The following is a 14082-nucleotide window of genomic DNA, read 5'->3' as shown; positions in this document are numbered from 1 at the left end:
TTTTTAATCAGCTATTGGAATTCAAAATTTTTAACTATTTTCTTTCACGCTGATACGATTGTTAAGTGGAAATTGTAAATTGTTTACGCGCTTCAGCAAGCTTGCCCAGAATGTAGTGATTTGATTTGTTAAGAAGAATTGTTTCACTTCAAGAATGTGATTTCCAATCATGCAATTATTATTATTATTATTATTATTAATTACTATTATTTTTAATAATAGTAATTAATTACTTATTAATTACTATTATTTTTAATAATAATAATAGTAATTACCCTCGCCTTCGGCTCGTGCTGCAAACCTCATATTCGCCAAAAAAGTTTTTTTCGGTCGAATGACGAACTATACTATTTCCTACGAGTATCGAATGATATTTTTCATCACAATGTGTGGAAAAGGGACGCTTCGCTGGGCGAAAAAGTTACTTTTTCGCACAGCGTGATGAAAAATAATAATTGCAGGAGAAATAGGGGAGGGTGCGGCAAAACGGCCCCCCTTCAATTGTCAATAACTTGTGAATGACATTGTGAAAATTCCCAGTTTCAACTTGACTTTGAAGATAATTTTTCATTCTTCAAAACGAGCTCTAACTCATCCCAATCGGATTATTGAATCGGAAAATATTGACGATTGAAGGGGGACCGTTTTGCCCCATCCTCCCCTAACAATTTTAAAACTCCATATAGACCTAGCGGTTCCGTTTCCCCTTAACTGAGTTCGATACAACGGGTCTGACTCTCACGGTAATAGTCCCGTATCCACTTGAGAATTTCCCCAGTAGTAACAGATGGCGTGGTCTGACCACCGTTGTTCCCTGTGGTTATCTCTACTCAGCCCTCTGCGTCGGTCTGAGTCCAGCGGGCCTCTCTCTACTGCTGTCTCCCTCGTTTTTCATTCCGTTTAGTTATGTTTTGGAGCCAAGTTGGAGCTGAGAGGAGTGTTGACACCACCGGCAGTATCTCCTGTGACCACTTCCAACAAACACTGCCGATTCTAGGGAACTCGTAACCTGCTATTCGTCGGGTTCTCGTTGTCTGTGGATAAAGGGGGAGGACTACTGCAGTTCAGGGGGACTGGAGAGTTTGCTTCATCGAGGTTCTCTGATGATTAACTGCTTTGAAGATGAGGATCACACACAGGTGTCTGGGAAACATCACCAAGATGCTGGACTTCTACTCGCAGTTCAACCCTTCGCCATTGTCGATAAAACAATTCATCGATTTTGGTGAGTTTTCAAGAGTTTTTCTCCTTCTTGACAACAAATGACTTTCGGTCGTGTCTGTTAATCAATTACTCATCAGTCAATTTCTGATCGATTTAATTATTCTCTTGGGACGGTTTCTTTTGTTCGGTTCAGGCGACTCGCGTGATGCGTAAATTGTTTGAATTGTTGAATTGTTAAGAGTTGAATTGTCTTATCAGTGTTTGTGCCGGATGTGGAGTGAATAATCCGAATGGAACGGGTTATTTATGCTGAGTGAGTGGATGCATTTCGGGAGGTTCGATGACGCGCGGGGTTGGTCAGGGTTCTCTGGAGATTTGCCAGGAAATTTAGTATTTGAGTTGGTTTGAAGGAAATTAGGGTGGATAGCCTCGACGTCAATTACCACAGATGGGCTTGGGCTACGTGATGTGGCGCAAGGTTGCGACCTCCAGGACCTGATCGATTCTGAAAGGCTCGTTTGTCTGGAATTATTCAGGGATTTACCTGGATGGAGGTGGTCGAGGGGGGGGGGTGAACCAGATGAGAATTTTGCAAAGGTTTTTGGGGGAAAGAGTGAGTTTTCAAAGTGAGTTTTCGCTGGACATGGTCCAATCTATTGGAAATGGAGGAAGTTTCATGGAGCATTTCGCTGTTTTTTTATTTCAAATTTATTATTCACTAAAAGCTGATCTCAAGTGAAATTCACTCGACGGTTTCTTCAGGTGAGATTTCGATAAATGACTTGGAACGTTGAGGGAATAAATAAAGTTTTACGTGAATTAAGTAAAGTAGAGGAAAAACAAAGAGAAAATTGTGTTATTTACTGATATTGATTCAATGAATAGAGAGAGGAACTTTTTGCGGGGATTGGAGAACTGTGGATTTGATTTCTATGGAAGCTTTTTTTTATTCTTTGAGGTCTGAGATATGGGCCAGGAATGGATTTAAATACAGAATTGAGTTATTTTCAAAGTGAGTTTTCGCTGGACATCGTCCAATCTATTGGAGATGGAGGAAATTTCATGGAGCATTTCGCTGTTTTTTTATTTCAAATTTATTATTCACTAAAAGCTGATCTCAAGTGAAATTCACTCGACGGTTTCTTGAGGTGAGATTTCGATGAATGACTTGGAAGGTTGAGGGAATAAACAAAGTTTTACGAGAGGTAAGTAAAGTAGAGGAGAAACAAAGAGGAAATTGTTATTTACTGAAATTCATCCAATAAATAAAGAGAGGAATTTTCGTGGGGAACTTTTTGGAGGGATTGGAGAGCTACAAATTACGTCTGTATGGTAATTTTGTTTTCTTTATTTCTTTGTTTTCTTTGAGGTCTGAGATATTGGTCAGAAATAGATCGAAATGCAGAATTAATTTTTTTTCAAATTGAGTTTTTATAGGAAATCTTTAAATCTATTGGAGATGAAGGGGGTTTCATGGAGATTTTTTTTGAGAAGGAAAAACAGTCATAGAATAGTTCTCAATAAACATTTTGTTGTTTTTTTTCAAATTGGATGTTCCACTGAAAGCTGATCTCAATGTGAACTTTATGGTGTCTTAAAATGCGAGCGAATCTACAAAATTTTACAACTCTTTCTGTAGAGAAAGTGAGAAAACGAGTGACGACAAATGTTTTAATGAAAATGAAACATTTAATGAAACTCCTAATTAACAGATATCCACATAAAAGTGATCGCAATGTGGCATTCATCCAATATCACGATTAGATGAGTTGTGATATGACTTGAGATAACATTGTCCAGTGGTGTGAGGGGTCTCCCCTTGTTGTAAAATTATCCTTACAATCACCTGTGCCATGCTTCGATGACCTCTTCTGTCCTCCACACGCAAAAAAAACATTCATAACTTATTTGACATTTCTGATGTGAACACCGATATGGAACTCTTGGCAAGTGTCGCATGAGAACTGTTTTTTTTTGTGGTAGGCTTTTGCTAGATGTCTTTGAATCAATGTACGGTGCAGATAATTCCGTAAAAACCTTTTTTGTGAAGAAGAAATATTTAAAATGTCACTTTATGGCCCGGTTGCACCAGCTCCAGGTAACGAAATCACCAAATAAGAAAAGAAGTAAATTTGGATGTTCGATGGATTATTTTACCCGGGAGAGTATCTCAAATTTATCTGAGGAACGAAAAATAATATTTAATCCCCAGGTTAAATCAGTGTTAATTCAAATGGGGCTACGGGATAGGGGAGGTTGGGGTAAAACGGACACTTTTGACTTTTGTTTAAATGTTAATGAGGGGTTGAAATGTTGATGAAATTTGATAATTTATTTTTCAATACAAAGAACAATTCTTTCCCTTTGTGACGAGCCTAAACTGAACTCAATTGATGAATTGTTTCTGAGTTATGAATAATTAAAAAAACGTCTAAAGTGTCCATTTTACCCCACCCTCCCCTAAATAAAAAATATTATTGATGCCGAGGACAAATTTTACGCTAGGGTTTATCTGGATATCAGAACTTGGTGCAACCGTGCCTAAGAATGTCTTCATCTCTTTCGAACAATGAGAAGTTTGTCCGGAACACATTGAGAAATGAAATCTACTCGTATTGCAGGAGTTTTCCATAGATATTTCTGGACCTTAGCAAGATAGAGATATTTCTGTAAAAACATTCCTTGTGGGGGAGCATAAGACCTACAGAAATGTCAATGATAATGTCGTCAGCCCTTTAAAGCGTCAGACATTCGTCGAAAAATGAACGAAATGTAGAATTTATCCACTTTTGATGAATGTCTGTGAGTCCAAGAAGGACGGGGACTTTTTTTTCTAAACATTCTTTGTAGAGAAATTAAACTCTTACAGAAACTGTTCATGGAAGCATCCTCTGAATGTGAAATTAATTCAATTCCATATGAATTTTTTCATTGCGGAAGTCTTTCATGTCTTCGTAATGTCCTTTATCGTAGAGAAAAATACGAGGAACAAAAACATCATTCATAAAAATTTCACGATTTCCCTCAAATAATGAAATATTCATTCTTGAAAAAAAATCCAAACGTCATTTGCACAGTGACTTTTTAAATTCATATTTCGAAGCTAAACGAAATGTAGAATTTATTCATTTTCTACCTGTGTCTGTACAGAACATAAAATTTTTTTCATTCTGTGTGTCTTTCATATCTCCATAATGGCCTTTTTCGCAGAAGAAAACACGACCAACAAAAATGTCACTCATAAAAACTTCACTGTCCCCCTCAAACAATGAAATATTAATTTTAACAAATGCACTAAATGTCGTCTTCAGAGTGGTTTTTGTTTCCATATTTTCAAAACTTAGCGAAATATAGAATTTATTAATTGTCTACGAATACCTCATCCGAAACCTGTGTTTGTAGAGAACATAAAAATTCACAAAATTCCCGAAAACATCGTAACTTTTTCATTCTATGTGTCTATCATATCTCCATAATGGCCTTTTTCATAGAAGAAAATACGACTAACAAAAATGTCATTCATAAAAATTTCGCTATTCCCCTCAAACTAAAATGTGGATAAGTATTCATTAAAAAACGAATCTAAACATCATCTCCTGAGTGATTCTTCTCTATATTCTCAAAAGACTAAACAAAATGCGGAATTGATTCATTTTCTACAAATACCTCCGAAACCTGTATTTCTAAAGAACATAAAAATCAACAAAAAAAGTTCGTGGAAATATCGCGACTTTTTTATAACGACCTTCTTGGCAGAAGAAAATACGAGCAACAATAACGTCACTGATAAAAATTGCGCTATCTCCCTCAAACTATTATGAATGATTCATGAGAAAAAACTCATGTGAATGTCATCCCCAGACTAATTTTTCTCTCCACACTGTCAGAAATTCGTTTAATTTCCAGTAACGATTGCAACTGAATGCTCAATGTTGTGGGGTTTAATTCAATTTAAGACCAGATCGTGCATGAAAGTTCCCATTTATCATGAAAATTGAATAGAATTAATTTTTTCATGGTGAGCGATCAGTGATATTTCAAGGGGAGCTTGATTTTTAAACCTCATCCTGACAATTAAGCATTAAATTCAATTAAATTTTCAATAGATTGACGATTCAGCAAAATAATGACCTGGATTTTCGCTATTTTTCATAGTTTTCGTGATCGCATGGATCGGGAAATTGGATTAAATTGAATATTCAAAGAAATTACGCAATTTTTCAGTAACAAAATGGAGATAAATTTAATGTAAATATAGCACTGTTCAAAATTTGACAACGCCAATTTTTAAATAAATTAAATATTTTTTTTACTTGAATTTTCTACCAATGCACCTCTTCAGGCCTTCCCGAAATAGATAAAATTGCGTTCATAACGAATTTCTTCGGGCGAAAAACAAGCCCTCTAAAAGAAACATTACCAAATTTTCGCCATCTCCCTGACCCCAAGTTCATTTTTTCACCCATAACTGCCGAATTTGTTTTTATTTCCAATTTCGTAAAAGCCTCTAATCGTTCCCAAGCGAAATGACGATAAACATAGCCCCGTTACTCGCGGTACTAGTGAGAAGTTGAACGTGGCGGATTAGCATACGACAATAACAGCTCTCGTCCCCAGAAAATCGTTCCCCCAGCCGTCAATTAAATTCCCTCAACCGCCCAAACAAAAAAGAACCTTTGAATTTCGGTTGGAAATCTGTCGCCGAGTCATAAAAAATTCATTAGAATTCTCGAAAACATCTGCGTCAGCGACGCTCGAAAATATCTGATTTATCAGGCTGCCTTCGTACGTAAGCCGCCGTAAACATCTGGATTTCAGATAAACAAAAAATCAAGCGGACAAAGTCCAAGAGGCTCGTCTCCCCTGAATTACCAGCGATTCGTTGACACACCCACCGATAAGAGCCTCCGATTGGCCCTCGACCTAGACTATTACGCAATCTGACTCCTCCAAATCAACTGTATTGTTATGCCGCGTACTCCCGCGTTGATAAATAAAAACAAAGCTGAATAAAAAATTAAAAGTTGGGAGTATTTTCAATGAACTCGTTAAGCCCTCTGACCTTCTCGGACCAAGGACATCCGGCCTGACTCATGATAAACAGAGTTCATGAAACGTAACTCCAACGCATCAAATGAATATGTAAACATTAATCGTTAACGTGGAGTGAAGCATTGAGACTGATCTCGTGACCAGTCGTATCACCTCAATCAGCTGCTCGGTGAAAAAATCTGTCAATACTTCACACTTGATCCCAACAGTCTCACCTTGAGGAGAACGTCATCGCCTAGTTTTTTGTACTCGCAACGTCCGCGGAATGTTGTATGTTCCTGAAGCACATACTTTGCTGTTAGAATTTATTGAAATTTTAGTAACAGGTGCGTTTGAATTTTCGGGTTTGCGAATTTTCATTTAGTCTGGGATTCTGTCGTTCGTGGGAGCTTTTTTCTTTGTTAGGGTTCAATGAGATTGGGGTGGGTGTCGGGCGATCGTTGTTATTTCGGTAGTGACTGGAATTTGCAAAGTCATTGGGGAGGTTGAATTGAGGTTCAATTGAATTTTTGAGGGATTGAGAGTTTAAAATAATAGTTGCCTGAATTTTCACTATTTTAGGTCATTGTAAATATAATTATGATTTTTGATAATTTAAAAAAAATTTCAGCTTCCCGATATAAGGAAGTTATTAATTATAATTACACTGAAATTTCAAAAAATTTCGTCGTTAAAAATTCATAGTTTCAAGGAGAAATTATGGTATAAGAATGAGGAACATTACATGAACAAAGAATCTTTTCTGGGATTTTTTGTTCATCTTGGAAATTCAACAAAATTAAGTTTTAGCGTCGGGTGATCGATGATATTTCAATGAAAATTGAATCGACATTCAATTAAATTTTTGGGGAATTGATAATTTAGAATAGCAATAATTAATTTCGACTATATTTAATAGTTGTCATTGTTATATGGATCAGAAAATTGCGATTTCATTGGATATTCCAGAAATGAATTGACTTATCAGTAACAACATGAGTTGTACAATTTTTTCACCGATAGTTTCATTGAAATTTCAAAAACTTTTATCATGGAAAATTCATAATTTCAAGGAAAAACGAATGGAAACTGTAAATTTCAATTTAATCATTCCATAAAAATTCATAGAAATCCGCAACATTTAGGTACCTATATTCTTAAATGTTTAATTCATTGAAATCTCAGCGGAATTTTGTACTAAATATTCGTGTTTTAATTGAAAATTTAAATAAGTTGACAAATTCTCGTCTTTCTGCTGCTCATTAATTTCTCAATAATTTAATTTCCCTGAATTACCAGTAAAATTCGAAATTCCATGATTGTTTCCCCTTAAACCGAATCAAATTTTAAGAGATTATAACTAAATTATTGTCTATATATCATAACAAAAAAAAATTAAAAATTCACTTGAATTGATCGTTGTTAAAAATTTAGTTTCTTCACCCGAAGATGCAGGAGTCTAATACTGCACTAAAAAAACTTCAAAGTAAAGTCTGGAGCAATAAAGTGTGAATGACATCGTAAACATCATTTATTTATAGGAATTTCTTATCGTGATTTCCCCTGCTGATTTTAACACAGAGATAAAAAAGCGGATGCGCACGGCGACAAATTGTTCTCCATATGTAAACACTCGGCTTTTCCAATTAATAAAATAATGAAGACTACATGTGAAATAAACAAACGGAAGGAGAAACATTGCGACTCGCGGATTTTTTTCTTAAAAAAAAAATAGAAAATTGCTCTCATGCATTCCACTCGTGATAATAGTGACATCCGCGCATTGAGTACGTTTTATTACTAAATTACTGATATCCCCCTTTCTCTTCATTACGCCTCATCCATCCACTGCATGCGTGCGCGATGATGCAATATGGTGTGCAATCAGCTGTGAGCGTGTGGAGTTTCTTGTATATTTGATATTCTATATTCGCGGATCTCTTATTCACCGTCTGTTCGAATTCGTTGAGTCGCGGCAAATAAACCGATAAGGAGTTTATCAAGCATTTCAGCTTATCCTCGATATTTTGATTTGCATTAGCATGTATTTGAAAAATGAGGACAAAAGGAGAGAATGCACACAAGAAAAAACTTCAGAGAAAAACCTAACGAATTGGATAGAAAATTCTTGTGGATTTTTGTTGAACTTCTACTGAAAATTGTTAAAAGATAATGGGGCAAAATGAAACAGTCGAAAGACGGCTATTTGACGCATCTCAAGCAAAACAAATCTTTCTTATCACCTTTTGTTTTTTAACTTTTTTAATTATTGGGAGTACTGACGAGAATGATAATTTTTTATTCGTCTTGTAATTCAATTGATTAGATTAGGCCGATTACACTGTTCTTTTTTCATTCGCCCGAAATTCAGCATCACATTTTCCTTTTTTTCCCTCCGGGTTTCCTCCTGGGTCTTTACTCTGGATTTTCATCAGTACTCCTAAGATTAAGCAAAAGTTAATAAAAAATTTTTTTTTTGCTGAAATTGCGTCAAACAGTCGTTTTTCGACTGTTTCGTTTTGCCCGACTCTCCGCTATTTGCTTTTCGAAGATTCTGTCGATGAATTTCGCAACTTTAATGCGCGGTTTTTCTATAAAAAATGTCCGTTAGAAACTATTTTATAGAAAAAATCCGAAAATTTTTGAAAAGTTTAATCTTTCTATACTTTTTCTATTGAGACATTTTCTTTAAGAATTTACCGTCATGAATTTTATAATTTTTTGCCATTTGTTTGTTCTTTTCATTTAAAAAATTAAACAAAAATCTTGCTAAATTTGAGCCGAGGAATTCCGATAGCAAACATCTCAGTGGAATAAGTTGTATAGAAAAATGGAATTCCATTTTTTTTCTGTTAAATATTTCTACTTAAAAAAATGCGCAAATAGGCTCTGGATTTTTTCAATAGAATCTCAAAAACTAGAAACAAGTTTAATAGAAATCCAATAGAAGTATCTACCGAACTCGCTAGGTTTAGCTATGAAATCTTTTCGTATGAGACAATACGAAAAGAACAATAGCGTAACAAAAAAAATGAAAAACTTGTTTTCATTGTTTTCGTGGGAGCTGAATGATGAGTGGGGGGTGTGATTTTAGGAATGAGCGCCTGCGAGAGGAAGTCCTTCATCTTCCTGAGGAAGGAACTGCCCGTGAGGCTCGCGAATATCATGAAGGAGATTCATCTACTGCCGGAGCATCTGCTGAGAATGCCCAGTGTCGGAGTAGTTAACAATTTGTATGTCACATCGTTCGAGGAGATTATTCACTTTGAGAAGTCTGATATCAACGAGAACACATTGGACAAGTCAGTATTTTTGCATTTTTCATTGCGAAGAGAAGCTTGCAATCGTTTAAATTTAAAGATGCATTACACCCTTTTCACCAAATTTCACGTTTTTTTTAATTTTTCTGGTAAATTGTTGATCCGATTGACGGGAAAAAACATGCCGTTTTTGAGTTTTATTATTACTTAATGACTCACGAAATTTCATGATCATGAAATCATTTTCCTCCGTTTTTTCTAAAACTAGAACAGCACGCGCGTCGCGCACGTATTGTTTTCCATGGGTGCCAGAATAGTAAAACCTTACGGTTTCTCACTTTCATTAATTTTTATCTCAATAATAATGCAGGAAAAATCAACGGTTTCGACAAAGTTTTTCACAATTGATGCGAATTTAATTGTTGAATAATTTATTCGCAATCGTCATAATCCTCTTCTTCTTTGTTTCCCTTTTGCTTTGTGCGTTCTTTTTTATTTTTGGGGATGTATTATGTATCCTATACTATTTATAATATATTGTTATTATATAATGTATACATATATACTATTGTATATATTGTTTTACAGAACTATATTTTTTTATTACAGTAACAAATGAATTTCTTTTTTTTTACAATTACTGTAAACAAAGGAGTATAGTATATAAAAAAATATACATAGACGTCATATTATATTATACTTGATAAGCGGAATAGAAGCTTCAAAAATCGTTACACTGGATTTTTTAAAAGTGGACTTTTCGGAAATTCACAAAACTTTAGAAAAAATGCAGGAAAATGATTGCACTCTCATGAAACTTCGTGAGTCAGTCGATAAAACGCAAAAACGGTATATTATTTCGCGTCAATCCAATCAACGATTTGCCTGAAAAATGAAAAAAACGTGATTTTTGGCCTAAAGGGTGTACATCCTTAAATTTCCGATTTTTAAATGATAGAATAGTATGGAACGCCAAACACTTTTCTCGCGAGTGTCAACCCCCATTTTTTTCACAATGTATAGAAAATGGGATTTTGCGCACAAGCGATGAAAAAATCGTTTTGATGAATTTCCGTTGAATTTCTTCATTTCAGATTCTGTCAAGCTCTCGTTAAAATCCGCAATCGTCACACTGACGTAGTCGAAGTCATGGCTAAAGGTATCCTCGAGCTGAAAGAGTCTCATGATGTCGATGGACAGATGGAGAACAGTATTCAATATTTTCTAGACAGATTTTTCATGTCCAGAGTGTCGATCAGAATGCTGATAAACCAGCACAGTGAGTCGAGTTGAGAGACCTTGAGGGGCTCTATTGTCTTCTGTTGCGGATTGATGTCAACCGAGTTCTTATCTTTTTTCCGCAGCAATACTCTTCGGCGGGGCACTCAATGGCAACGAGAGGCACGTGGGCTGCATCGATCCTTGGTGTGACGTTATTGGTGTCGTTAAAGACGCTTATGAGAATGCGCGATTTCTGTGTGATCAATATTATCTAGCCAGTCCAGAATTGATTGTGAAACAGCATAATGGTGAGTTCAAGTTCTAATGATTTGTTGAACTTCGTGGACTTCGTCGATTTCCAGATGTTGGAGGATGTGAAGGCGAAATTAATTCAGAGTTTCGTTGAAAATGGCTTAGGAACTAATGATTGTGAAGAAATAAAAAATATTGGAAAATATTGTTCGTAAGGAATTTTATAGAGTAAAAAAAGCTTTTTCGAGATTTTTCTTTAAACATGCTACTTGAGATGATCTAAAAAACGAGATTTTCTTTTGCAAAAAAAATCAGACAGTAGTTTTTAAAGCTTTATCAGAAAGTCTATTTGAGAGAGAAATAAAAATAAAAATCTAGTTTGAATAAAATGATCAGAAGACATTTTTTGCAAAAAATTTTATGAATTACAAAAAATCTCTCCAAATTCTATTTCAAACTTGCTCCTTTCAGAGGTAATCCCGACCTTAACTATATGAAATTATTTGAAATGGTCTCAAGTTCCAAGTATTTTGTAAATTTAGTTGGAATTTCACTGAGGTAAAATCGCAGAATTCGCAGATTATTTTGGAAATATTTCTCAAATAAATAATTTTAGGGAGAAATGATCAATGAAATTTTTCTGTAGATAACTTTGTGGACTACACCAAGATCTCTTGACATTTTTCTATGCACCTGCTTGAATTTTGTTACTACCAAAAGTTATTTTTTCGTAATTTTTTTTATTTTCTAGAACTTGATCATGGCACCGAGATCAGGATAGTTTACGTGCCCAGTCACCTCTACCACATGCTGTTCGAGCTCTTCAAGAACAGCATGAGAGCAGTGATGGAGCACCATGGGTCAGACGCGGATTATCCTCCCGTGGAAGTGACCCTGGTCAGGGGAAAAGAGGACATTTGTCTGAAGGTGAATACAAGATTAAATTTCACGTGAACTCAAAAGAAAAAAAATTTTTGAGGCGTGCATCTTCACTTCTGTCAAGAAACTCACAGTTCGAAAATTTTCAAGAGCAATCTCTTACACTCGGAAAAACAATACTTCCGCCAAGAGATTTTTTACTCGTCTTAAAAATGAAGACAATTTGTTAATTTCTAGTTAAATTACTTTATTCCAGAATATTTAGTCCAATGATTTTTTATTTAGTTTTTAAATTAAAAATATTTGAATGTAAAAACCACTTGACGTAGTTTGAGAAGTGGCTTTCTTATCATAAATCAATTGTCCTCATCTTCTGGACAAGTAGAAACTCCTTGGACGAAAGTTTTTTTTCTCAATGTAAGATATTTTGCTCTTGAAAATTTTCGAGCTATGATTTTCTTCATAGAATTAAAGACGTACTTCTCAAAAAGCAGTTTTTTTCTCAATGTTTATAACCGAGTTTTATACGAGTATGAATTTCCCGGGGATTATTTCAGATGTCAGATCGAGGAGGAGGCATTCCACGTTCTCAGATGGACCACCTGTTCAAATACATGTACAGCACCGCTCCTCAACCCAGCAAATCTGATGCACACACAGTGCCACTTGCTGGCTACGGTTATGGGCTTCCCTTATCTAGATTATACGCGAGGTATTTCCATGGGGATCTCGTCGTGCTGAGTTGTGAGGGATATGGCACTGATGCTGTGATTTATCTCAAGGTAATATTGTTAATTTTGATGATGAAGTAATAGAGAAGATGAGACTGTCCCCACCAAAAATATCTTTGAAAGGCAGTGGTTTAGTTCCAGTGATCACTTACAAGAAACAATTACAAGAAATAATTAAAGTAAACAAGAGTTAAAAAAGTAGCTGCATTAATTTGCAGAAATAACTCTCACAAACTACAAAAAATAGTAAAGTTTTTCCTTAAACTTCTTATTTTTAAAGATATTTGCAGAACAATCTACACAGAATCATTAATTGATAATTTGAAGGAAACAAGTCTATAAGTAAATGGCATCGATTGGCAAATATGTTTGAAGTGACGCCCTCCAAATATATTTTCCTACTGTTTTTCCCTACAATTTCTAGTTCCGAAGTTATTTAAAAAACAAATTAAACAATAAGTTCTCATTTCTTCATCATCCAGGCACTTTCCAATGAAGCAAACGAGCTACTACCAATATTCAACAAGACATCAACAAAGTTCTACCGAACTCCCCTACCCACCGCCGACTGGAGCAGCTCCTGCGGGACCGGTATGGCAACCAGACAGCTGAGCATGAGCTCCAACAACGTGAAAACCCTGGCAAGGCCCTGCTAGCAGAGCCCAGACGACTCGGACCAACATTAATTCACCCCCATCCCCGTAATCATAAACTCTATTCACCTTATTCTTCCCTTCACTGTCACTTCAACTGCAAAAGTTGGAGTAATTATTTCAATGCAATGGAGAAATCACTGACAATTCGTATCACTGCTCTTACGAGATTTTTTTTTCTTCTACGTATTTTTAAATCGATTTTTTATTCTATCATTTTAATTATTACGCGACAATCGAGCAATTTTTCCTGAATTGATGCGTAGTTTTACGTTGAAATATTCTGATTATTTTCGTGAAAATCTCCGACTCGAGAGAATAAAAAAAAAATCGAAAACTGTGATTATTTATCCATATTACTCAGTCGACGAGCTGAATTATTGTTAATTGTATGGCACATTATGAGGAATCGTATGTAGTTGAGGGACAAAGGACAAGACACGCGTGCCAGTGATTCACTGCACCAAGTATATTCAATGACTAAATTGTCAACGTCTTTGTACTTTATATATCGAGCTAGAGATGAGGGAATAGACAACGGTGTTTTTTAGTTTTAATATTAAACTCGAAAATCGCATAATGTCGAAGTTAATCTCAGAAATAGGAGTAGAAAAATTGTACTAAATTTAGGAGGAAATTGTGACTGTGAGATGACGAGTGTATGGTGATATTTGTTATTAAAAAGTGTTGACAGCACGAGTGATGCAACGTTATCAATCAATATGAATAAAAATATCAATTTGGAAATGATTTTTGCGTTATTTTCTTTCATTTTCAACGAGCATTCCATCCTTGACTATTTACTGAGAAATTAAATTAACTAAATCATCAATCTAATGAATAAATTAATTAATAGAATAAATTTCGTCATTTTTTAAAGACAATTTCTTT

General features: G+C 35.2%; 1 protein-coding gene across 1 annotated transcript; it reads left to right on the top strand.

The window, feature by feature from the left end:
- The first annotated feature begins 684 nt into the window (after positions 1-684).
- LOC107048571 (pyruvate dehydrogenase (acetyl-transferring) kinase, mitochondrial) lies at positions 685-13941 on the top strand. Its single transcript, XM_015271797.1, has 7 exons — positions 685-1225; positions 9290-9497; positions 10550-10734; positions 10820-10984; positions 11680-11855; positions 12365-12589; positions 13021-13941. The coding sequence occupies exons 1-7, from the start codon at positions 1123-1125 to the stop codon at positions 13192-13194; spliced, it is 1236 nt and encodes a 411-aa protein (XP_015127283.1). The 5' UTR covers positions 685-1122; the 3' UTR covers positions 13195-13941.
- Positions 13942-14082: the final 141 nt, after the last annotated feature.

The sequence above is a fragment of the Diachasma alloeum genome, unplaced genomic scaffold (assembly GCF_001412515.2).
Source record: "Diachasma alloeum isolate Michigan unplaced genomic scaffold, Dall2.0 Dall_scaffold_00195, whole genome shotgun sequence".
In the NCBI taxonomy this organism is placed as follows: Eukaryota; Metazoa; Arthropoda; class Insecta; order Hymenoptera; family Braconidae; genus Diachasma; species Diachasma alloeum.
Note: the sequence above shows the minus strand (reverse complement) of the source record. Positions and strands in the feature narration are given on the sequence as shown.

What these genes read in the sequence shown, in the direction of transcription:
- LOC107048571 (XM_015271797.1), top strand. Translation starts at nt 1,123, where the DNA reads ATGAGGATCACACACAGGTGTCTGGGAAACATCACCAAGATGCTGGAC. An exon ending in GATTGTGAAACAGCATAATG is followed by an intron (nt 10,985 to 11,679) that starts GTGAGTTCAAGT and finishes TTTATTTTCTAG; the next exon opens with AACTTGATCATGGCACCGAG. An exon ending in ATGCTGTGATTTATCTCAAG is followed by an intron (nt 12,590 to 13,020) that starts GTAATATTGTTA and finishes TTCATCATCCAG; the next exon opens with GCACTTTCCAATGAAGCAAA.